We start from the raw sequence: 26412 nt of genomic DNA, 5'->3' as shown, positions 1-26412 counted from the left end.
TTAATTTTAAATAAACTGTAAATATTTCTGAGCATCTACACTTCCATAAAACAGATCAGTTAATCAGATTTTGGATTATGAAGTTACAAAATGCTGCAACTTTCAACAGCTCCACCAAAAAATGTCTAAACTTTATGTGGGTTTGAACAAATGCAGTTTATTTAGATTTAAGTGTTGCTGAGCAGCCACCATTAGTGCATGAATTACATAGATATTTGCTGTAGCGTCGACTTTCTATCATTTTGCTGCTCAGGGTGGCAGCATGTTGGAGTAGCTCTGAACTTTCACTGAAATTTTTTTTTGTCAAACTTTCATTTCTGTATTTTTGTTGGAAAATAGCTTTTTAGGGGAACCGTAATTTAATTTCCCATTGGAATAAATAAAGCATTTTTGAATTTTAATTATGCAACGTCTGATATAAAAAACACAAATATGTTTTTGACAAAGTAAAAAACAACAACTCAATTTTGCAATTCTTTCTTTTCGTAATATCAATTTGCACAACTTTATGGTCAATGCAAATGCAACGTGATGGCAGGGAGTTATGTTCTACCAATAGCAAAACAGTGAAATGACTGTTTCACTAAAAGGTCCTGAAGTTTTAGTTGGCATCCTTCCTAAGCCAGAATTTGTGTTTTCTACCCTTTTTTGTCACTTTTAGGTAACGCTGCGTTTCGTTTACCTAGGAAAGGCTACGTTCACAGTGCAGCCTCAAGTGACCCAATATTTTGTGAAATATGTTTGTTTTTTTTCCCGTGGTCCTTCACATTTCCAAATCCACGCGACTTGTGTGTTTCTCCAGTGTCAGCTGAAAGTGTCCCGCATGCCAGTAGGGGGCGCAATAACGTTACACCTAGAGCGTGTTAAAAAAGAAGAAGTGCTCAGTGTTTGCGGTAGTAAACATGGAAGCTAATGGAGGAGCGTTTCTTACGATTTTAAAGCCAGCACGTTAACAACTTAATCCGCATTTCCGTCCTTTATGGTTGTTGTTTATCCTCCCGTTTGCGCGTATCAGGATGTAGAGTAGTGACGTTTGTCGAGTATCGATGACGTTCAGGTCGGATGAAAGGCCGGCCGGTCGGTCAGACTCAGGTTACATTTGAAAAGATCAGATACCGAATATCCAAGCAGGTAACATTCAAGAAAAAAAAGGTCCCACCTTTGTTGTTCAGACTGTCATGAAAAGCTGAGAGAGAGGACACCCTAAGACAAAACCAAAAATAAAAAAACGGAATTGGGTCATTTCGGGTTGCAGTGTGACGTTAGCCTAAGATCTGGGAATGACGTCACACGCTGGTTGACAGCGTCCCACTAACATTGTCTAAGTATTGTCTGCCACTTTATTTTTCTAAAATTTAAAACGTATGCATATATGTATCTATTGTTTGCTGTTATTTGTCCATCTTAACAAATATTAAATACGATGGAATCCAATTCTTGTATTTGCAGATTTAACTAGATTTTTCTGTAGAATGTAACATGAAACAATTAGCGGAAAATTCAGTGGAAAAAACTCCAGAATATACCTGCTGGGAGTGGAAACCTGCCCTGGACATTTCTTCTTCAAAGAAATAACAACAAGGTCAATCATTTTCAAAACTTATTTTTATAATTCTCAATATATTCCTTCATTATGTTACCCAGTATATTTTAAAGTACTTTTTTGTTAAACCATCGCATGGTTTTGTTGAAAACTGATTGATAATTTTAGAATCACATTGTATGCTCTGAGGAATGTCTCCCTGTAAAATGGGACACTTGTGATTTAATATGGGGCGTTTTGAGAGGAGGCTTCAGAGTAAATAAGAGGAGCTTTGAGCCAAAGCCTCCTCCTCTCACTTTCAGCTTTGACTTTTTAATATCAGACTCTTGACATTTCCGAGGCAGCAGCTGGAAGAGATCAGGAGGGGCATATCATTCAACCATTAGCTCCCCGCTAATCCCTCCTCTCCGATGCCGACGTCAGCGCAGCGGCAGCCGCGGATGGATGGCGCGGCGCTGCCCTCAGTCTGCGCGCTGCCCGTGCCAGCGACGCACATGAAGCCGGACTGGGACTGAGCGCAGCTCGGCTGTTTCATTCCTGAGCTCATCGATGAAGCTGGTCCTTCAATCTATGTCTGATTTAAAGGAAACTGGACTCTTTTTACCTGTGCTCAAAGCGCATCTCTGGTTGTCAACTTAACTGGACTCAAAGCAGGTAAGACGTCATCTAAGGAGTAAAAAATAATTTACAAACATCTGATCACACAAATAAATGTATGTTTATAAATGTACTTCTTTACATCTTGATGAGGGTTTCATGTCAGTATTAGCGGTTTCTTACCTCTCATCTCCGTCCCCGCCTCAGTGCGCAGTCTTTACTTGGTGACAGACTCCTCTTTGTGTTGTGGGGATCAGTGAAGCGCGCCGGGTCCCCTCAGGTCCTTCTGGGTCCCCGGTGCGCTTCATTACAGGAGCGCAATTAGAGGAGCAAAGTTCCCATGGAGGGAAAAGGAGAGCGCATGAAAAGCGCAGCGCCAAAGCAGATCAAGGCGCAGAGACCGTTGGCCCAACATGCGGTTTTCTCCCGAGTTCGGGGCGAACCCTAACTAATGAAGGGTCAGCCTAATTACAGGAAGACATTTTGGTTCTGTTGCAAAATCATATTTATTGATTGAAATTGTTTCTACTCTTATGCATGTTGGTTTAGTTCCCCAAACTATAATATTTCCCCCTTTCATTTAAATTATTTCCTCATAATTCAATCATATCAATCAAAGTTAACCAAAAATGTCTCTTTGCTGTGGTTCTGATCACGCACGCCCTTCAGTGGAGGTGAATCAAACCTTCATGCCACAACATAGACTGAAAAACTCACCAGTGAACGAGTTCATTATGAGACAAACCAAAGCAACTCATGTCTCTCCAGCAGCAGTTATGAAACATGCAGCCACATTCAGTAACAGTAAGTTTGATATTTTGGTTAATTTGAGGATTTTGCAAAAACATTTAAGGTGTCCTGTGATTGTAAAGAGATAAATCTATATTAGAAAAACAGCCTGATTATGTTATTATTGTTTCGTAAAGCCCCGTCTCCTCCGGCCACTCCTCTGTGTCTGGCTGCTTCCATCAGGTTTCCTGCAGGTTAACCAGCCTGCAGTGATGTAATGAACTCATAATGAGGTTCCAGTTGATGACAGCAGTTGATTTTACTTTTGGGTGCCCATTCGTGGATAATTTATCAAGCAACAAGAAGAATGTGGGATATTTTTTGCAAATTGAAATAACAGTAAATATAGCATAAAAACAAGTTTTTATCTGATGCTGTGAGTTTATCTCTTTGTCCTTTTCGGTTCTGTTTCACCGCTGCGGCTTGTTGCTGATAGATCCGATTGTGAACAAGTGATCTTATCGATTCAGCAGCACAAGGTCTCAACATGTGAACAAGCTGCTTTCTACAGCCGTTATTTGCATGACTGGGTTCAGGAACTGGAGTCGTTCTGTGTTTCTGTTCAGATTTTAAAACATAAGTAAAATGGACGTCTGGTGCACAGATTTACAGTTAGAAGCAGACAGAAAGTGAACACAAATGATTTCAGTCTCCCAGCTGTGGTTCAGAATATTCAAAATACATTTATTTTATCAACTTAATCTTAGCAGCTCTGATTAGCATGATGGTATTCTAGTCATAAAAAGTCAGCATTAATAATGCTTTAAACAGAACTGCGTCCCCAAAAAGGAATTTATCATTAAAATAATCTTTTAACTAAATGTAGTATAATTCAAGTAAGATAAAAAAGAAAATATCTGGTCATAGATCAGTTTGAGGGGCTTTAATGCAGCAGAGAGAAAAGATGAAGGAATAAGATCCATTTTATTCCAGGGTTCTTATCAGAAAAAACGTTTTTTTTCTTTTTCTCAGACTCTTACACTTAACTTCCACAACACTTCCTGCTCAACTTATTTAAGATTCTTGGGTGCAATTCCTGACTTTAATTTGGATTTCCACCATGAGACGAACCCTCCAACTTATCCTAAGATAGTTTAAAAAGTTTCCCAGGGCAGTCAGAAGAGAAATCAGCCCACAGTATGACCAGTCCTCTACTGTGCCTGCAGGGTATTGGGTGGTTCTCCTCATATTGACTTTTATATTTATAATCAGACCAGCTCTGACTCTTTGTTGCCAGAAATGTTGATCTTATACTGCATTCACACACCCTTATTTTATCAGCTTTAATTAAACTCCACCCAGTTCATTTATGTAGAAAGTCTGGTTCGTTTGTGGAAGTGTGAACGCGAAATCGAGCTCAGGTGTGAACTAAAACCCAAACTCTGGTCTAAGTTTGGTTAAAGGGAACTCTGGTGTGGTTTGAATGCATATGTGAACACAAAGTGGACCGGAGACCGCTCCAAAAGCAAGAAAGGGACTACAGCATAGGTGTCTTCTTTAAATGTTTTTGTTTCCTTCTCTGGTTCTTGGTGCAGCGCCCTCACAGGTGAGGAAGGGAACAGGTTTTTCTTTTTTTTTTCTTTTTTTTTTTTGGTTTGTTTGACACAGAGCAGTGTGAAAACGAACCGCAGCAGCTGAAAATGTTGTAATTTTGGTTCCTAATGAAGCCAAGTTTACCAGACTATGAGATGTGGAAATAACATTAGTCTCATCGGACCAAAGCCTGTGATTCCTGTTAGAATTCAAGCTGAGTTTATTAAACTCCACATGTTGATATTTGTGTTACTACTGAACAGGATCGGATCTGCAGATGGTTATGAAAAGTTGGGGATCTGGAGATGATAGTGAACTTTGGATTTCGTTCAATTTGACCTTTGACCCTACCTGACAGCCAGATGTTGCATTTCCATATAATTGTACAACATTTGAAAAATAAATTTGCTTAATGGAAACATGAAAATTTAAAAAAGATCCTGATTTTTGATAAAACATTTTTGCACCAAGATGAATTTTATTATTGATTTTTTTTTGGTTGTATTGAAATTATTTTATTTCACAAAACTGCAAAATAAACATCACAAGAGTCACATAATCAACAAGCAGATGTTGCCACTGGTGGAAACCACAAGAAGAAGACAACAGGAAATGGTTGGAGGATGATGGCACAGCATGACTTTTAACAATTTGTCACATAAACAAACTTATTCATGTGTGATTTTAATTGTGTTTCTTATAATGGAAACACAGCAATTGCAAAATTGTGTTTTTTGAACATTTTCAAAAATATTGACAAAGTTTTGCACTCATTTGTAATTGAAACACAGCTAGTGACTAAGAAATATATTAATTTAAGAATATATAAACAGAAATGTAAGTATTAACTAATTGAAAGTTCTTAGAAATTTGAAATCAGCTTTAGGAAGTGAAGACTAAATGAAAAAAAATTCTCTTTACAGGAATCCATATGGGTACTAATGAGTTTTTGTAATAATAATAATAATAATAATAATAATAATAATAATAATAATAATAATAATAATAATAATAATAATAATAATGTCTTAGTGTTGCATTTATCTCCTGTAGCATAAATCTGAAAGATGGATGGATATTTCAACATTTTACAGTGTGAGATCAAACTGCTACAATAAAAATGGATTTTTCCTAATGCCTTCTACCAGTGGGACCAATAAATGTGTCTGGAGCTGTAAAAATGTCATTATTATTGTTCATGGAGAATATAGATTAATGCAAACAAGCTGCAGAAGAAAAACACCAAGAACAGAAGAAAAGCGATATTTTAGTTGCTATTTCAACAGGCAGCCACTAGGTGTCGTAACTCCAGAGCCTGTTGGACAGGTCTGAACCAGTTCAGTCTTAATAGCCTCATGTTGTGCTAGTCTATGATTGATATTCTCAAAAATAAATAAAACACGCCGAAGCTGTGAGGGACAGAGTGAGGATAACAACTTTGATGAAACCAAACCAGTTAGACGCAACATGCAGTAAAAGATTATGCTGATTTTCCCCAAAACGAAAATGTTGGATCTGTTATCAGATAATACCAATTATCACACATTAATAATTAAATCTGAGGCTTGCAGCTGCTTAAAATTCTCCTGCGCGTCTCCGTCAGGAGAATGAGTTGTTTTGATGGCTGCACGTATAAGAGAGAAGGTTTTTGTTGTTTCTACGTTTCTTATGGAATAAAGTAATTTACTTCATGGTCCACATTTCTTGGTCAAATGTAGAACAACTCACAATGAGCTGTTTTAAACATCTTTAAAATGTTTTCTCCAGCTGGTAATCCATTTATGTAACTCATCCATTTCAGTGGCAGAAGGCTGGGACCAGAAATTTGCTCTGATTGAAAACACACACACACACACACACACACACACACACACACACACACACACACACACACACACACACACACACACACGTTAGTACAGAAAGATTAATATATCCGGTGTCGCTCGTCTTCCTCTTGACAACAGTTCATAGATTTCCTATGGGGTTAAAGGTCAGAGAACTCCTCTGACACCTTTGGCACCAGAAGCTGCTGGAAAATAAAATTGTCACCTTCATACACTGCAAAAACACAAAATCTTACCAAGTAATTTTTTTTTAGTTTCTTGTTCAAATGTCTTAGTACAGTTAAAGAAACTGTACTTACAAGTTAACTTTTCAAACAGATGTAGGAACTTGATTTAAGTCAGTAATTCCTTCATATTAAGCAAACAAATACTAGTTCCACTGGCAGATTAGTTCACTTACAAGTTATTACATGGAACTTTTACTTTTTCTTAAATAATAACGATTATTAAATGTTTTATATTTTGCTGAAAAGTCATTTGTAAGTTATTTTTTTCTTGCATCAAGTGTACTACCCACTCCTGTTTAAGGAGGCATAATAACAGGAACTGATTAAAAATTGTCTAATTTTTCAGGTTTAAAATGAACGAAGGACAAGAGAGCAACTCCACTCAACTGTACGACAACTGGACGTTTTATAACTCCACGGTGGAGTTCGTCACTCCCAGGAGGAACATCACGTATGTCGGATACTACCTGCACCAGCCGTCCACCGCCGCCATCTTCATCGTGTCCTACCTGCTGATCTTTCTGGTGTGCATGGTGGGAAACGGAGTGGTGTGCTTCATCGTGCTGAGGAGCAGAAACATGCGGACTGTGACTAATCTGTTCATCCTGAACCTCGCTGTGAGCGACCTGCTGGTGGGGATTTTCTGCATGCCCACCACTCTTCTTGACAACATCATTACAGGTGAGCAGAGTGTGAAACAGAGCCTGGAACGGCCTGCAAAGTTGCTAACATCAATTTTTTACCATCGATTAGGTTGCACAGGTCTGTCGTTTCCAACCGAGCTGCAGAAATCACCGACATTTATCTGATTCAAAGTGCTGGAAAGAAAATATGACTGATATAAATTTAGACAAGCAAGTAAAAATTAACATGTTTAGGTATCTAGCAAGCAGATTTTTGATACCATGTTCAAAATTAAACACAAGTAAGACTAGAACTACTTCAACATATCTTTACTGAATTAAAAGTAAAAAGTAGCCGTCCAAAAAATTACTCAAGTAAGAGTAAAAAAAGTATTTGGTAAAAAGTCTACTCAAGTACTGAGTAACTAATTATCAATCATTTAATATTTACAAATTACATCATCAAACAGATCAAAATACAAAGTTAAGTGGAAATGTTGGTATTTTAAGAACAAAAAAGACAATAATTTATATAAATAACACAATCAGGCAAAATAAGTTTTTTTTCTTTCAGTAAAAAACTTAATAAACTTTAACAAAAACTGCTGGTGGATTTAAAAAAAAAAACATGTTTGTTTTTCATTCAGTGGGAAGAAAATCCAGAAATTTTACTCAAGTAAGAGAAGAAATCCTTCATTATGAAATTACTCAAGTAAAACAAAAAAGTACAGCTTAGTAAAAGTAAATTTTCCAAAAACATTACTTAAGTACATGTAACTAGTTACTATCCAATTCTGCAGGAAGTAACTGTGTTTCTAATGAAAGCCTGATGCCGTAAAAAGTGCAAAACATTAACTGAATCCTGTTTAGGAAACAAGTGTGTTTTATTCTTTTTTTTACTAAACTAACTTTATTTTAGGAATCTGTGCTTCAAAGGAAAAATGTTTTTCAGGTTCAAACAACATTTATTTAGAGAAGAGGGTTAAACGCCTCATCTGATCTGATGATTGTTGTGAGAGTTTCCATCATAACATTTCATTTCCACATTTAATCTCAGATTCTCTGGTGGATTCTCCGTTCAGCAGCCGCTAAGCTGGAATGACGTCTTAATTAACCTTTGGACTCTGCATGTGACGGCTCTCAGTCAGATTCATCTTCTGCTTGTCAAATTTTAATCTTCGCCGCAGTAATCCATAACCAGGAGAACTTGTGTATAACGATACTTTTCACATGTCAGAGGTTTTACGTAACGCGGTAAGGAATAAAGATTTAAATATTTATACTGACCTGAAAACAAAAATTAAGATTGTGATTTAAATCAGAAATAATCCTTAAGATACATTTGATATGGGAATCTAATTTCTAGTGCAAATGTCTTAATACACTTAAAATAAGAAAAAATGAACTACTGCTGGCAACAAGACATTTTTCTCATGTTATAAGTAAAAGAATCTTCCATTAAAACTAGAACATTTTCATTAATATTAAGGAATTATTTATTTAAACCGAGCTCCTATATCTTGCTGAAAAGTTACTTATAAGTTAGTTTTGTCTTATTTTAAGTTCAGTCAAATATTTGCACTTGATTAGACAAAAAATACTTGGTAAATTTGGGTTTTTGCAGTGCAGGAGTGGCAGTACCACCGGTGGTTTTGGAAATAATTCATAGTTAACTAAAAATATTTGTCCTACAGCAGCAGATTAGGGATATTTTAGATAAAAAATAAAAAAAGGAGGAAGAAATATCTGCCAATGATTAGATTAGATTAGATTAATTAAATTTTGTAATTGATCTCAGGAAAAAAAACTTGGAAATTTCAAAAGTCAAAACTTCTTGAATTTTGACTTTTGAAACTCTGAAATTTAACGTTAAAGTTAAAGTGGAATACAATTGCAGAAAAAGTGAGACATTTGAGGAAAAATGGGCGGCGTGGGAAAAATTATTGACCTTTTGGTTTGTTTTTCTTTATTTAATTCTGGTGTTTTGTTTTATTAGCTATTTTTTTCTTACCTTTTCTCTGACGTCTAAATTATCCTCACACGTTTGGTGTGATCAACGTGTAACCATTTAAGCATTTTTAACTTTTTTGTTTCTTTACAATGTACCAAAGTATAGATGCTTATTTTGCACCATTATTATGGTGTGTAATAAGCACCATAAAAAATAAATAAATAGATAAACCTTTATAAATAAAATATAAATGAAGTTACACATTTCTGGGTTTTTTCTTGCAAATTTATTCCTTTTTCTTTTTCTATCTATAATAGCCCCAGAATGCTGTGGTATATATTTCTGCTGGAAAACACACGTAAACAAAAGGTCAGGTCGCTCTAAATATTTCCGTGTTGTGGATTATCGGACTCCTCCTGCTGATGAGAATCTGGTCTGCAGCTGATGTTCTGGAGGAAAGACATTGATCAGCGTAAACATGGCGGCGCTGATGCGTTCCTGACAGTCCACGGTGATCAAAGCGAACCGATTCCCTGCAGGGAGCTGAACGTTGGAGATGGGATGGAGGAAAGCGTCTTCAGTGCAAACACCAAGGATGTTCACGCAGTCTGCTAATTTTACCCGACAGCTGTTGAAGCCACACGTCTCCCATGATCCTCTGTGGCAGCGGCGGCGACGGTTCGCAGGCTTTCTGCTGGATGTCTGCAGGAGCTGCTGGGCATTCTCACTCTTTGTAAGACCTCACAAAAAATACGTGTTAGATGTTGCCGTGGCGACTTACAGCAGGTCAGTTTGACAGGTGTAGGCAGGTGAATGTATACTTATCAAAGCTGATATCAGCTTATGAATTTCCCCTAGAAACTGATTGAAATTCTCAGTTTTATAATCATTTGCTAAGTCGTGACCTGAAGCAGATTGACACAAAATATTGATAAAATTGATACCCAATCGGTATCGATTAATACTTCAGTTTCAGATTCCCTCTTGCTTTGTAGTTCCTCAACTCAACCTCAAAAAGATTTTGATTTGATTTGCTCTTAAATTCTGTTTTTTACTTTTTTAGTGTTAAGTGTTTTAAGTCTTTTGTGGACGTCTACAAACTTTGGTTTGAATAAAACAAATAAAAGGAAAACAAACAAAAACACCTGAATGTCTGAAGTTTGATGATATCAAATTTAAATAAAATGTATTATTATCTGTATTTGTAACTGGAAAAATAAAAAATGTCAAATATGTAGTTTGTAATGTAAATAACTTAGTACACTTAATATTAAACAAAACTGTTTGCAAGTAACTTTTAATTGTTTTAAGTCAATAATATCTTAATATTGATGTCAGTTTTAGACGTTTCCCCAGGTGCCTTAAAGAACCAAACATTTCAACTTTTCCACTCGTCGCTCCGCCATCCTTGAACTTGGATTAGAAATAAAAATGGTGGATTTGATTCTCTGGACGTCCATTACCTGAGTTTGCAGTTCTGCAGCAGATACTGTGATGTGATGGTTCAAAAATCATGAAAATATCATCTAAAGTGGAGAGTTTTCAACCAGTCAAGCATCTTAAACATGCAGGTTCTGATCCATTTTTCATAACAACGTAATAAATTCACAGCTGCTAACTGGCCAACTGGTACAGAGACACACAACACAAACATGATACATTTTTAAAGTTATTGTATAAAACGATCATTTATACCATTTAAAAATATAATGGTACTAACGGCATAATAGTGAACTTTAAATTTTAATAAACATTTAACTCTGGAAATGGAAGACATTTTAAATATCCAAAATAAATAAACCAAACAACAAACAACTAATAAAATGAATTATTGAGTCTGAACAAAACTGTCCTTAAAAATAGTCCAAAGTAACAAACTGAAGATTTTTATGTTCCAGTTTTGCAGAGATAAAAGAAAAACAACAAGTCATACACATGGAAATTATTGAGGTTATTTGAATTTTCTGTGTGATTAAATGATTTATTGTGACAAGCTTAGCCACGATTTATCTGCAGAACCGTCTTACTTCAGGTCAACGACGCAACGCTCAAAGCTCACTGTCAGAAAACATTTTTAACATTTCACTGTTATCACCAAGTTCACAATCTCACAGCAAGATCACTTTAACAACTTTTTACCATAAATGTTGTGACAGCAGCAGCAGAAGAACTCATGAGGCTTCACTATCTGCACCTCTTGAATAATTCACCGCATCTGATAAAACCTGAACCTTCCTGGGAGTTGATTTTCCTGAAGCAGACCTGCAAAAAAGTTCAACATTTACTGCAGAAAAAGTGACTCACTTTGGGTGTTTTTATTGTCCAATTTATCAAACATCATGTAAAACAATAAAAAAGGGTACAATCTTCCAAGAAGAGATCCAGATTGTTTAAAACAAACTATTAAAACCTCATGGAAATGAACTAATGACATCATGACATCAGTCTGATCATCATTTCTGCTTAATGTCATTCATCTTAAAACTAAATCATCTTAAAACTAAATCATCCTAAAACTATTATTTCTCTGATAAGTAACTAATTATTGCCGTCCAGCCTGAACTCTTTTACCCATCAGGCATGAACGCGCACACACAGTTAGAAACTGATTTTATTAGGGCTCTATGGCATGACTTTTTATTTTTTAGGGAAAAAAATATTTTCCTGCATACTTTGGGAACTTATTGGTTCCTAATTAAACATCCATCATAAAATGGGACCCTGACTCCTCCCAGAACCAGATTTGGGTTTGTTGCCTCACATACATTGTATACGTGTCTGGTGGTACTTTAAATCATCCACCCAAAAAAATAAAGGATCAATGTGAGGTACAGATATGGGGTTTGATGCCTGAGGGTAAAAGGATTAGTGGAAGAGGCACAACACTTTCAGTTTCACGTTTTTGCAAAACTTTTGATGCTGCCGTTTAAAAACGTTGGGATCAAAGCCTCTCGTTGTAACCCAGAGCGGTAATTCAGAGCTGGGAAAACGTCTTGGCAGAAACTTCATCGCCTCCTTTTGGCAGTGAAATAATAAACAGACACTGCAGTTTACAGATTTACAGCCACTCATCTTTTTTGTCTTTTTTTGGTGAATGTGATTTAATTCTGCCATAAAATGCAATAAGCTTGATTAATAATCACTAATGTCTTTTTAATAGTTGTATTAAAAAGCAATATGTTAGGACTGAAACAATTAATTATTTTTTTAAATGTTTGTCAACTGATTAGTAATTGATTAATCATTTACTGGAGGATACAAACTGAAAATAGACTTTTGGTTAAACAACAACACTAAAAGCAGCATTTAACTAACTGTACAAAAATATATGCATTTAGCATTTAAGATGAAGAAAAAAATGGTAAAAAAACAAAACAAAGACCTTTGTCTGTAAATATCCAGAGTAGCAATCCAAAGGTTAACGGTTCAAATCCAGCCTCTTCCTGTAAATCTGCCCTCATATTCAAGGCACTGAACCTCAGGTTGCTTACAGATGGATGTATGATTGGGTGCATATGGCTGTAATATCAAGAGCGTTAAAAGTAATATGAAATCTCGGTCTATTTATTTAGCTGCAGAGAAAACTCCAACACCTTTCATATCTGAGCAAAACGGTAATAGAAAAAGCAGTGGTGTGGAAAAAGGGGTCAAGTTGAAGCAGGTGGCACCTTGAGAGGAAAAAAGGCAAATCAAGGACTCAGCAAGCAGAAGACAAAAGGCAAAAGGCAAAAGGCTTGTTTATGTCAGAGATCAGAAACCCAGTAAGTCAAAGAAATCAGCTCATCAGCTGCTCTTCATCTGGACGCTTTGTGATGAAAGACTCGTTTCCTCTGCTGACGACGGCGAAGAGCACGACGCTGTGATGTTTGGAAACAGAAGGTTTTTCATCTGGATGTCAGAACAGATCGACGTCTGTCATCATCAGTCAAAGGCTCGGGTGTCCAAACTGTGGGCCGGCGGCCATTTCTGACCTCCAGACTGCAGTTAATCTTATTTCTATGAGATACAACTGAAAATATTTGTCTTTTAACAACCACAATTTTTATGTTCCATTTAATTTCATGGTAAATAGAACCGCATAGTGAACCGTTAGTGTCCCCAAATCTGATTTTAATTAAAACCAGCAATAGCTTTCACCAGGTGTATATATATATAATATATATCTGTGATACCAACAGTGATGTGACATTTACCTGAATTGTCGCTTTATTACTGCTGATATGAATGTTTGTGCTGCTGTTCGTAGAGCTGAGCAGGAAGTAGGTGAACTGTTTTTATATTTTGTGTTTAGAATTGAAACAATGTTAGTCGTTATACATAAAACCCTGGAACTGAATTTATTTTTGTGAACTAGGAGAAAATCACCAAACCAAACAATCCCAGAATGCATTAGAGTTTCAGCAACTGAGAGAAAAGCCAAGCAGTTCAGTGGAAAGAGACGGACTCTGAAAACAGAGCCACAGACTTTACTGCCGCTCCTGATTAAAAACAGGACAGGTATTTCTCATTCCACTGATTTAGCTGAAGGGAACGACGAGGAAATTAAGTTTGAAATTCTTCCAGAATTGATGCAGACTTGAAACAAGTTGATCGGACTCCACAGCAGAAACGCTGAAACTCACTGGGCTCATATTTTACCAGGACACAATGTTCATATGCAGTCCTTTCATTAATTTGAATATTAATAAAAACATTTTATTTTAGTAAGTCCGTCCTCACAGTAAAACACGTTCTAAATTAATTACACCGGCTGGTGTTTTCAGGCTGTTTGTAAATTAAATCTGCACACAGCTGATAAAAATATGAAAAATCACTTTTTTACCCCTTCCACAAACAACTCCTCCAGACTAGTGGCAGCATCAATTACCTAAATTCAATTTAAGCTAGCTTGAAAATACACAACACACTCAGGAGAGTGTGTTGGAGTTCTAACACTCTTATGCAATACTGTAAATGAGTTACTGATTATTATTTACCTGTTGACAGACAGGCAAGTATGACAGCGGCCATTGCAGATAGGAAAAATTTAAAGTACATTTAAAGTTGAAAATTCTGCAAAGATGGAAAAATTTCAACTTCTGAAACTCAAAAATTTCCAGGTTTTTCTAGAAATTTCTGAGATTGATCTAAAAAACTTTGGCGCAAACTTTTGACTTTTTAAGCTCAGAAATTTCCACATTTTTCTCAAAAGTTTTTGAGATTAATTGGAAAGTTTCTGTTTGCTTTATTTTAAAATTTTAGATTTCTGGAGCTCAGAGATTTCCAGGTATTTGAGGTTAATCTCAAAATATCTGATTTTTTTTTCTTGCAAATTAATGACATTTGGCAATCCAGAAGAAAAAAATGTTTCATGTTTTTTCTAGAAAATTTGTGAGTTTTCTGGGGGAAATTTACAGATGTTTTGTTTTATCTTCAAAGGCCGTAATTCCCCGTCGTAAATTAGAGAGCAGCGATCATCATCCCAATTGACCTACATCTGTTGCAGCGCTGAGTTGCCAGCTTGCTGGTACGCCCTCTGGTGGCGCATTGCTGCAACGTCATGCTTACCGCCACCTTCAGGCTCAACAGGAGAAGTGCAGCTTGATAAATAATTTTCATATTAAAACAGTTTTTCAATAAAAAAAAAATAAATAAATTAAAAGGAAGGAGGTGTCCAACATCTATTCTTTCACATTGATATGTAAAAAGATGTATATCTTTTACTTATTTATGGGATGTTTGTTCTTCTATTAACTTCTGGCAGGATCCCAAAATAAACATGGATTATGATGAGAAATAACTGTTCCCTGTCCCTGACGCGGGCCACCAGGGCTGATTTGTTAACTGTGTGTTCAAAGATAATATTCCTCTCTACATACAACTATTAATAAAGAGTAAAACCTCAGGCCACAGTGGTTCATATTGTAAGCCAACCCAGAGGTAGGTGTAGTAAAGGGACTCTGGCACAAGCCTGATTGAAGTTCCCTCTTTTTGAAGGGATTACAAAGCTGAATGTGTTGCTCTGAGATTCTAAAGCCTCTTTTAGAAAAACAGTAAAAAAGAAGAAATGTGAGGGGACAACGAACAGCCCAAAGACGAGGCGAGAGCGAAGAAAACACTGAACACTTTCAGCTACTTTTAAGCACTATTAAAATCACAAATTCTACAATTTACTTTCTTCATCAAGAAAACAAACAGAGCAGTGACGAATCCCTGCAGAAATCAGAGGCGAACAGTCTGACCGAGTGATGAAGACTCTGCAGGTTGGAACCAGAGAAACGGCTCCCACTCGGTTCGCTGCAGCGTTTCTGTGGACGAATCCTTTCAGACTGGAAACGCTGACCAACGTTCCCACTGAAACGCTGACCAACGTTCCCACTGAAACGCTGACCAACGTTCCCACTGAAACGCTGACCAACGTTCCCACTGAAACGCTGACCAACGTTCCCACTGAAACGCTGACCAACGTTCCCACTGAAACGCTGACCAACGTTCCCACTGAAACGCTGACCAACGTTCCCACTGAAACGCTGACCAACGTTCCCACTGAAACGCTGACCAACGTTCCCACTGAAACGCTGACCAACGTTCCCACTGAAACGCTGACCAACGTTCCCACTGAAACGCTCCAAACCGACTTGTATGGACGAGTTCCAGAGAAAAGGAGTTATGCAGCATTCCTGTCTTTTTGTTTATTATTACTGAGAAGATAAACATAAAAGTATTACACAAATTGTAACTAACAAATTAAGTTTGAACTTAAAAAACAATCAATTGTGCAAGTGGAAATTATTGAGTTTATTTTTATTTACTGTGTGATTATTTATTATGACAAACCTACTTATAGTCTCTTGAAAATATGATATTTATAAGAATTTTGACTGAAGATGATTTGGAAAGTTTTCTACAGGAACATCTTAAAAAATAACCAAAAGTGTTTGTTTTTTTGTCACAAACTGTTCAGACAGTGAAACATTTATTTTTCACACAGGAGGATTTGAATATTAAAGACCAACAAAATCCAGGAATATCTTTGCTTAACTCTAAAGTCAATGCATGCAAAAGCAGAGGATCTTTTTGGACGAGTTAATGCATCATTTGTCCAAATGTCCAAATCAGAAATATCACGCTGATTTATGACGATACCAAAAAACATTAAATTACTTTTTAATAAAAACAGTTGATTGTTTCTTTATGCAGTATTTCTACTAAATGAAAATACAAAAATATGCTAAATGTAAATTTTCCATAATAGATCCCCTTTAAACCTACGAGGCACTGAAATCTCTAATTTCTGGACCAGTCTCTTCATTCTGATGTATTTCTTAAATGCAAATGAGGCATTTGAACAGTTTTAAGATCCTTTTTTTTTAACTACGCCATTAATTGATTAATTACACTTGATGCAAAAAAGGCCAACATCCAGCCAGGTGGATAACAAACTGCAAAGTGGGATTTCTTGTTATATTTATATTAAATGCTTCCAATCTTAGCTTTATTTAATTTATTTACTATGTATTTTATTTTTGTAAAACCTGAACATTTTTTAAATTAGATGTTAAGCCTTCCTTGCAGTGGGGAGGACAGGTTCAGGTACAAACAGACCATAACCTCCATGAAACCTCCACCAAACGTGACATTTTGGATTTTTCTGGCCTCAGCAGGTAATGGACTCTATTAAAACTGAATGCTTGCCTCACTGAACCTTAAGTGCCCCATTATGAGTCATAACTTGTGCTTAAAAGTGTTTCTGTCGTCTTTATGAACAGGTTCCCTGCAGTAAACGAGCTCAACGTCATTTTTCTGTCAACAGGTTGGCCGTTTGGAAGCCTGGTCTGCAAAATGAGCGGCATGGTTCAGGGGATTTCAGTCTCCGCCTCCGTCTTCACACTGGTTGCCATCGCAGTTGACAGGTAATGGTCGGTTCTTTTCACTCATGGGTTTTTAGTAAACGGAGACCACAAAAAAAATCAAACGAACCATTGTGACAAATAAAATAAATAAAAACTATAAAAACACACACACTCTGAACAAACAGAAAATGCAAAGAAAAAATATAGAAGACATCTTAGATTTAGGTAAAATTTGTTTTAAAAATTAGCAAAAATATGAATTATTATAATAAAACTCAGCATGCATGTCTCGAAAAGATTTCTGTCTTAGATCTTGGCAAAAAGAAAATACACTCAGTTTCACTTAAAAGGTTTTTATGTATCAGCTAACAAAGCTGCTCAAATCTTTACTAGCTTTCAAATTGATTTAATTGTGCAAAAATAACAGAAAATATTAAGACTGTACATGAAAACCTTAGTTTCATATTTAGTTTTCATCTTTAGTTTCATTAAATAAAGATAATGATGTCAGTAATGATGTTAGTGAAGCAGCTGCTGCTGCACATCAATTTGTTAAGCATCAGGATGTGATTTCTGATCTATTTAATGTCCGTTATTCAACTTAAATTAAGGTTATTCACTTGTGACAAACAAAAGGCAGCTGTCCTTCCAGGAGTGAACATCCCAGAAAATCAGCCAAAAAATAAAAACAATCTAAAAAAATTCTACAAACCTCAGATTAATAAGTAATAAACAGTTGAGTTTATGACTTATTAGAATATTCTTAATTAGAACAAGACTGAACAAGTGCAACTTACTATGACAGGTTTTCTGGAATAATTGTTAGCCCTAAAAGCTACAACCTTTGATTTACAAACTTGAATCTAAGAGAGCGTTCAGGAAGTGGACTACAGCACAAGTAGTAGTCCACTTCCTGAATCCAAGGGATTCTGGGTAAATACAGCCAAAACAAACAGGAGTGCATCTGGTGCAAGCAGGAGAAAAGGCTCATAGTTTGATTGACCCGCATAATAACTGAAAAGCACCGACTGCAGCAGAAAGCTCAAGTTAGTAACTATCAGATAAATACAGAGGAGATATTTTATAGTTTTTTGTCAGACAGTAAGTTGAATATCAGTTTACGTCATTGTGAAATTCAAGGTTTTATTTTAAAACCATTACCAACTGGATGTTATTAGACTAAACTACTGAAACCATAGAAGAAGAAATCCATGCAGTTTCTGAAAATGTCTGCCATGTTTAGTTAGAAATAGGACAAAGAAGTTGTAACAAAACATTTTGATCGTCATTTTTATGTTTTAATTCTTGATGAAGGCTTTTTGGTAAGATGTATTTTTGCATGGCTCCATTTGAAGTTTTTATTATTTCTTTAGGAGCAATAATGCACACTAATGAACATTTCTGTAAATGTGCCAGAAGTAGCCAAAATGTTGCTTTTCACCTGTTGTTCATGGAGTAATTTGTCTTGCTAAAAAACAAACAAGGGTTAAAATAACTTAACTACCACAACCAGAAAATACAAAAAATAAAATACAACATGATGATTATAAAATGTATCAGAAATAATTAAAATTAGTTAATTAACTAATTTTGTGGTGGTTCATGAATGACCCAGATACAGGATCTGTTGCCATGACAGTCAACAGTTCTTGACGCAGCCAGCAGGGGTTTGACCTTTGACCTTAGGAACCTTACTATATCCGCCTATTTCCTGTCTAACTGTTGCGAAAAAGAGAAGCTAGCGCCACAAACCCCCCCAGAAGCCGCACGGTGTTTCATTACGTAGAATAAGCCAAAGCGTCGAGTCGCATCAGAGGACAAAATGGAGGGAAGGGCGACCAGAACGCTGAAGCTTAAAAATGACAGCCGGTCTCCTGGGAGGTCAGGTGTCCAGTGATGTCACTGTCATTATGTGAAATCCCAGGAGGACATCAGCGCCTCCGGAAAGGACACATTAACTCCAAAACGTGGCGTCCACGATTCAAAGTCACCTCATCAGACAGACGACCACCAACTTCAGAAAGGGAAGGCAGATGAAGAGCAGCGATTAGCAGCTATTAGCAGCTATTAGCAGCTATTAGCAGCTATTAGCAGTACATTTCCATTAAGTAAATGTTCTGCTAATAGCTGCCATATTTATGATGCTGTGACTAAGAATACAGGCTGACATTGTTGGGACTCTTCATTTAACGTAAACCTTAATTATTAAAGATTTAAGACTTTTGCTTTTCAGTGATTGATCTAAAAAACAATACAGATTAATAATAAAATTTAGCTGCTAAAGGAATGCTGTGTTATTGCATTTTAGCCAATAAAACATTTATTTTCTTATTTAAAAGAGAAATGGAATTATTTGCTAATTCGCATCTTCCATTGTTTTTCTAATATTATGCAAAAAATAAAAAATTTGCAACATTTTTATCCGATTAATCAATTAATTGATAGAATAATCAGTAATCATTAGTGGAGGCCGTTGATGTGTATTTGCTTAATGATTGCATTTGACTAAATTAAATGTTTATTTCTTGTTTTATTATTATTATGATATTTTTATGATGTAAAGCAATTTGAACTGCCCTCACAGTAAAAACACAAAATCTTATTACAGCGCAAATAGAAACTAGACAAACACTTGAAATAAGACAAAACTAACTGACAAGTAACTGTTCAACAAGAAATGTGAGTTTGTTTTAAGTAAAAGTGGAAAATCTTTGGCAGAATATTTCACTGGCAACAAGGGAAAAATGTTTTATCTGAAATAATCAGCCAAACTTTTTCAAAGTCAATATAAAGGAATTTATTCCTTAAGACAGGCTTATTTCTGGCATATTTCTGGCTGAAGAGTAATTTGTAGGTTACTTTTGTCTTACTTCAGCTGTACTAAGACATTTGCTCTAGACACTAGATAAAAACACTGCCAGATTTTGTGTTTTGCAGTGTTGTTGCTGCTGAAATGTAATTCAAATAAGCTCGACCCAAACAGAACCTTCTTCTTCTTCTTCTCAACCCTGCAGGTTCCGATGCATCGTCTACCCATTCAAGCAGAAGCTCACCATTTCCACGGCGTCGCTGATCATCGTGGTAATCTGGGTCCTGGCCATATCCATCATGTGTCCGTCCGGTGTGATGCTGCAGGTGACCAAGGAGCACACCGTCCGCGTCTTACTGGGCTACGACAACCAGACTGGTCCCTTCTACTGGTGCAGGGAGAACTGGCCCAACCAGGAAATGAGGAAAATCTACACCACCGTCCTGTTTGCGAACATCTACCTTGCCCCTCTGTCGCTCATTGTGATTATGTACGCCCGGATTGGGATTACGCTCTTCAAAACCGCCGTTCCGACGGGAGGAAAGCCGGGCGCCGACAACCGCCACAGCGTGTCGAAGAAGAAGCAGCGGGTGATAAAAATGCTCCTGATCGTCGCTCTGCTCTTCATCCTCTCCTGGTTGCCTCTCTGGACCCTCATGATGCTGAGCGACTACGCCAGCCTGACGGAGCAGCAGTACAGGATTATCAACATTTACATCTACCCCTTCGCTCACTGGCTGGCCTTCTTCAACAGCAGCGTCAACCCCATCATCTACGGCTTCTTCAACGAGAACTTCCGGCGGGGTTTCCAGGCCGTGTTTAAGATCAGCCTGTGCGCGGCGGACGGTCAGCGCAGGAAGAGCTACTCACACAGACTGCAGGGCAACTCGGTGCTGCCGGCCAACAACGTGCAGACGACCGTGGAGCCCATTTCGCTCAACAGCCTGGACAAGAACGCTTCCAGGCGGATCAACCACGTTCCTGAGCGGGAGCTGGTGATGGAGGACCTGGAGCAGGGGTCCGGCAGCAGCGGCGGCGTGACCGCCGTGTCCATCTGATGACGCGCCTTTTCATAATTGTTATTTAAGGATGTTTAAAATTTGAACATGCTGTGCCTACGTAAAATAACACATCCAAAATGAATGGGGTTCAAATGGTGATTAATGCCATGATTAATACAGATAATAATCATGCTTGGTTTTCAGTACAGACTTAAGGTGAAAACAAAAACATAGAAAACTAGTTTAAATTAGGGACACCGACCCATTTACTTCCCACTTCTGATATCAATATCTGAGGTTTAGTATTGGCTGATATTGATCTAATACAGATAAACGGTTCTGAATTTACATTAAACATTTCTTAAGATATAAATGTACCCAATGATAAATGTATTTGATAACTCTGCACCAGTACAGTACACTTAAATACACCAGTAGCTTCACAAGCTTGGTCAGATATGTGAAAACAACAACTTTAAAGGGGCAGTGTTATGTAAAATCAATGTTTTTAAGTCTTATATTATGTTATAATGTTCTCTGTTATAATTCTTTCATGCATGTTTGACGGGAATGTCAGGAATGGGACAGGAAGTGAGACACAGCGACAAAGTAAAACATCCACTTTGGGGGAAAATACGAGTTAAAATAATAATTTTAAAAAAGCAGAAGAACTCCAGAAATGGCTTTGTGGTGCTAAACTGTTCACACAGACGTCTGATCTCCTACCTAGAAAAGCAGCCAGTAAATATTCCATTAGTGTCACTTTTTTGTGGCTTAAACACTTTTAAATTGTTTTTATGACTAACTCATTCAAAATACTATAATATTCACTCAAGCTGATTTATAGTTTCATGATGAGAATCATATTTTTGGAAAAACTGATAATCTGCTGATGACCCTGAAACTAATTTGTCTTTTTCCATTTTTTAAAATTCCTCTTGATGAAGGAAAGACTTCAGCTGACATTATTTTAAAGTTTTCAGTTTGAAATCGGCTCTGCAAACCTGCACATAAACGTGTAAATAATGAATGAATGTGGAGAAGAAAAGATTTACTGTTGTTTTATTTTTATATTTGTGTAATAATCCTGCAAAGGGGCCAAAGTGGGGCCCCTGGGGGCCCCTGACCTGTTGTGTTGCTGTATATATATTCTACATCCTGCAGATCCTGAAGCTGTGAGCCGACTGCTGAGAAAATCCTTCAAATTAACAGAATTTATTTTCTCTGCTTTCATTTATATTTCTGAAAATGAAAAATGGGCGCATATTAAATATCTTTAATCAACATGAACAACAAAGATTCACTCCATTAGCTGATTTCATAAGGAGACAATCATAATGGCCCTCGTGTCATGTTGTATTCATAACTCTGAAAAACTGAAAACATCCTAATTAAAAGATTTAAGACACTCAGATCAATCCAAAGATACAAGATTATATTAACTTTACAACAAAAACACTTTTATTTTAGGAAAAATTGTGACAGGATTATCCAAACCACAATTATCTTAATATTTATTAATCCATCAGTTAATAAGCTTTATGAAATTAAAGGTTTATTTGAAAACTTTGATCACACACTGCAAAAACAAATCTTACCAAGTATTTTTGGCCAATTATCTGTTGCAAATATCTTGTCATACTTCAAATAACACAGAACAAGAAACTTTTTAAGCAGGATGTAGGAGCTTATTTTAAGTAAAAAAATTCCTTAATATCGATTTAAAAACACTTATTCCATTGGCAGATTATTTCACCTGTAACAAGACATTTTTTCCATGTTATAAGTAAAACAATCTGCCAGTGGAACTAAAACTTTTCTTAAAATTCAATATTAAGGAATTATTTACGTAAAACAAGTTCCTATATTCTGCTAAAAAGTTACTTGTATGTTAGTTTTGTCTAATTTCAAGTGTACCAAGATATTTGCAACTAGAAATGAGATAAAAATGTTTGGTAGGATTTAGTGTTTTTGCAGTGCGTCTCTACCTGGGTGCCAGTTGCTGCAGCGGTTTCAACGAATCTTGAAATTGCTTGATGTAATTTTTTTTCAAATGGATGTAATTTTTCTTTCTGCTGCAGCCTGCATTTCCTGTGTCTCATAATGAGGTCAAAGCTGAGAGTCAGCCACGATAATTAGCTCATGCTGAGTTTAATCTTAGTGAATCTGGGAGTTTATACACATCAGAGATCACAAAACAAACCACCGTCTCCACAGGGATCTTTTAAAATAGCAGCAGCTTAACAACGGCGCTGAATTCAGAACATTTTTCCATCTTAGTTAGAGAACAGGTCATGTTTCCCCCTTTGGGTGAATCTCTCATGTTGACACGCAGCTTCTGTGACCTTGACTTGACTCGTCTTTGTAAAACAAGCCGCCGCCCTCCCTGAACATCTCTTCTCACTTTACCTGAGTGCCATCATCTGTTAGCCACTGGAAGAGTCCTTCAGCCTGTCGTTGTGTCTGCAGACCCTGTTGGTAGTTTAAATGGTGATAATTAGCTGTAATTCACAGGGACTGAAGCACACACTGATTGCATTTGTGAGCATTGTGTTTGTAGGTCACCAAGTGTTGCTGCATCATGTCCAGAGAATTAAAAATGAAGGTTGAAACGGCAGATTAAATGTTCAGAATATAAATTTATATTTTTTGAAGCTCTTCACATTAAGATTTATTTAAAGGGTTTTTATTTTTCTATTAAAACTACTGTATGTAACTTTTACAAATACATGTTTTTTTCATAATTATTACAACTTTTCCATGTCGTGACAGTAAGTTTGAGACAGAGAATCTGAAAAAATGATCTCCTCCTCCTCATCGTCCCTGAGCCACCTGAAGAAATGCAAAAACAGGAGGAGGGGCTTAACGCTGCCCATCATCCTCATGTACGCGGTTCAACGTGCTAATGTTGAGCTCACTGTTACAGAAAAAATGTTTATCTGTCGCCACGCTATGCTAACTAGCCTTAGCATTAGTGGCAGTCTACCAATCAATCATGTTTATATGTATAGCACATTTCAGCAACAAGGCAGGTGAAAGTAATTTAAATCATTCTCAGAACTCACATCAATAATTGAAACATTACATTTTGTCAAGTTCCATCATTACACATCAATGTTTGGTCGATGTTTCATTTATGATGTTTCAAAAGCAACTGAGAAAACTGCTGGGATTTAAACAAACTCAGTGTTTTGGCTGTTTTACAGTTTTCTGGAAATTTATCCCAGATTTGTGGTGCATAGAAGCTGAATGCTACTTCTCTATGTTTGGTTCTGGTTCTGGGAATTCAGAGCAGAACCAGAACCAGAAGACCTGAGGGGTCTGGAAGGTGATACAGCAGCAGATCTGTAATGTATTGTAGTGATTTATAAACTACCAGCAGTAGTTTAAAGTCTATTCTCTCACTTCAGAACTGGGTGACGTGCTCTAACGTCCTGGTTCTAGTCAGAACGCCAGCAGCAGCATTCTGGGTCAGCTGCAGCTGTAGGACGGATTTTTTTTAGGCAGACCTGTGAAGACGCTGCTGCAGTAATCAATGCGACTGAAGATGAATGCATGGATCAGTTTCTCCAGATATTAGTCCTCTAATCCTGGAAATGTTTATCAGAGAGCATGAGAGTGATTGACAGCGCCAAGACCCTCCTCCCAGCTCTGATTGGTTGCTTCCGAATGAATGGTGTTTTTTTGTAGTTCAAACTGGAAGGAGGCAGAGAAGATTCTTTTTCCTGATTATCTCTCATATTATCCTCTTATGGCATAATTAATATGTACAAAACATTATTTTTGTAAAAGTTACATAAGGTAGCTTTAAAGCTGCTTTTTAATTTTTTATTTCATGCATTTTGCTGATGTCTGTTCAGCGCCACTGACAAGAATCACACAGAAAACTGTATATATGGGACTGCTCTTCATTTACTACTACAGCCGAAACAGTTTAGCAGAATAAATGCATTTTGTGTAAGTTTTTGAATGTAAAATATTTGTACTTTTTAGTGCCTGTGGTGAAAAACAATAACCCATTTATACAATTGTTGATGAATTACTGTGAATTTCCATTTTTTGTGGACTGAACGGCTCCTGAAATCTTCGCTTAATCTGCATGCAACTGGTTCCGTCTGAGCATGTGAGGTTTTTGAGTCTTTGCTTAAATGTTCCACTCAATGTTACTAAGACGTAACACCTGGACACAGAAACTGCTGGTTTTTGTCCAACAGAGAGTTGGATTTTAATGAAAAGAAAGGAAGTCATGGTGTCCTATTTAATTGAGAAGGGCTATTAAACACTTGATATATTACCTCTGTAACTGACAGCACAATATATAGATATATATCTGCATATGAGCAAAGCTCAACCCTCCTGCTTTATGGCAATAGTAGTGAAAACATGATTTATTTATAATAATTCATTAAAGATGGGCTGATGAGTAATTTATAGAAGATTTTTAATGTTGAAAAGCTGCTGCTCTTCAGAGAAGAAAGCAAACGTCACCACTTGAAGCTGGAATGTATAAAACTGACAGGATCTTTACTGAAATATTCAGGAAGCAGAAGCAAAGTTTTGCTCCTCATTCATATTCAGACATATTCCCACCTTTAAACAAATGCTTTTGTTTTACAGATAAGAAAAAGTATCTGTTTGTGGGCAGCGTGGCGACTGCACATAAACATGCTCTGAAATGATTTATTGCTTAACTAAAAGCGCTGTAGCAGATAACAGCAGTTGTTCGATTAGATGTCAGTTGGAACAAATAGTTTGTGCATTTCTGCTGTGATAAGGAAGAGAGACCTGAGCCTGCACTCCATATGCATTGAGTTTTTATTTCCCCTTCTTTCTTAGGCATTTTCTTTTGAAATCAGCAAATATTTAACATTTGCACACAATTCAGATGCACTTAAACTCATAAACTCATAAAAATATTGGAATAATATTTCAATCAATGTTAAATTATTAAAATATTGCTGCTATTCTTTGATAAAAATTCTGGTTCTTCTTAAACTGCAGGGTGGGCCATAAGTTTACATACATAGAAAAAATGAACATTTCATATTGGACCGTTTTTATTTTTGTGGGACTCTGTAATCGCTGGACGTCTTGGACCACTTCCTGGTTGATCTGCAACAGTTCCAGTTTTCTAAAACTTGCATTTTGCCACAGTGTGTTGTGTGTGTGTGACACTCATTCCATGTTTTCTGTTAAAGTTTGGTGCAACCATGCGACTGCTTTCCCATCCAGCCATCAGTATAATTTCAATTCTTTGCTCTTTTGTTAAACGCATCTTGTTGGGTATCTGAAATACAAAAGAAATATACATTTTACATTCTCCTGTGTATGGAAACTTATGGCCCACCCTGTATTTAGCCGTCTACATTTTCCTTCAGTCTAAGTTAAAAGTGACTGGTTCACTTTTCTTCGAATTTCTTTCTCTGATTGAACTTCACAGGTGAAGTTCAGCCCACAAACACAGCAGTCACCAAGCTCCCACCTTTAAGGGAGAGAGCCACCAGTCTCTTCTGTGTAATGAAGCTGGTTTTCAGTTAGTGTATCTCATCTGCTATCAAACATCGAATCATTTAATGACACGTGTTGTGTTGTTCATGTTAAAAGCATTATTCGGTTTAAAGAGCTACAAAATGTTTGCACCCAGTATAAACGCAACGACT

The 26412-nt window shown here is 36.7% G+C and overlaps 1 protein-coding gene across 1 annotated transcript; it reads left to right on the top strand.

Annotated features, from left to right (window-relative positions):
• The first annotated feature begins 1900 nt into the window (after nucleotides 1–1900).
• On the top strand, nucleotides 1901–22431 carry npffr2a (neuropeptide FF receptor 2a). The gene is made up of 4 exons (XM_044112361.1): nucleotides 1901–2197; nucleotides 6883–7217; nucleotides 16903–17002; nucleotides 19957–22431. Exons 2-4 carry the CDS (start codon nucleotides 6890–6892, stop codon nucleotides 20807–20809), a joined length of 1281 nt encoding a protein of 426 aa, XP_043968296.1. The 5' UTR covers nucleotides 1901–2197; nucleotides 6883–6889; the 3' UTR covers nucleotides 20810–22431.
• The last annotated feature ends 3981 nt before the right edge of the window (nucleotides 22432–26412 follow it).

The sequence above is a fragment of the Gambusia affinis genome, linkage group LG03, assembly GCF_019740435.1.
Source record: "Gambusia affinis linkage group LG03, SWU_Gaff_1.0, whole genome shotgun sequence".
Lineage (NCBI taxonomy): Eukaryota > Metazoa > Chordata > Actinopteri > Cyprinodontiformes > Poeciliidae > Gambusia > Gambusia affinis.
The sequence above is the reverse complement of the archived record's forward strand: the minus strand, read 5'-3'. Positions and strand labels throughout refer to the sequence as shown.

Bases quoted from the DNA above. Each gene is read 5' to 3' on its own strand.
- npffr2a (XM_044112361.1), top strand. From the start codon at position 6,890: ATGAACGAAGGACAAGAGAGCAACTCCACTCAACTGTACGACAACTGG. The intron at 7,218-16,902 runs GTGAGCAGAGTG...TTCTGTCAACAG, and splicing joins TCTTGACAACATCATTACAG to GTTGGCCGTTTGGAAGCCTG. The intron at 17,003-19,956 runs GTAATGGTCGGT...TCAACCCTGCAG, and splicing joins GTTGCCATCGCAGTTGACAG to GTTCCGATGCATCGTCTACC.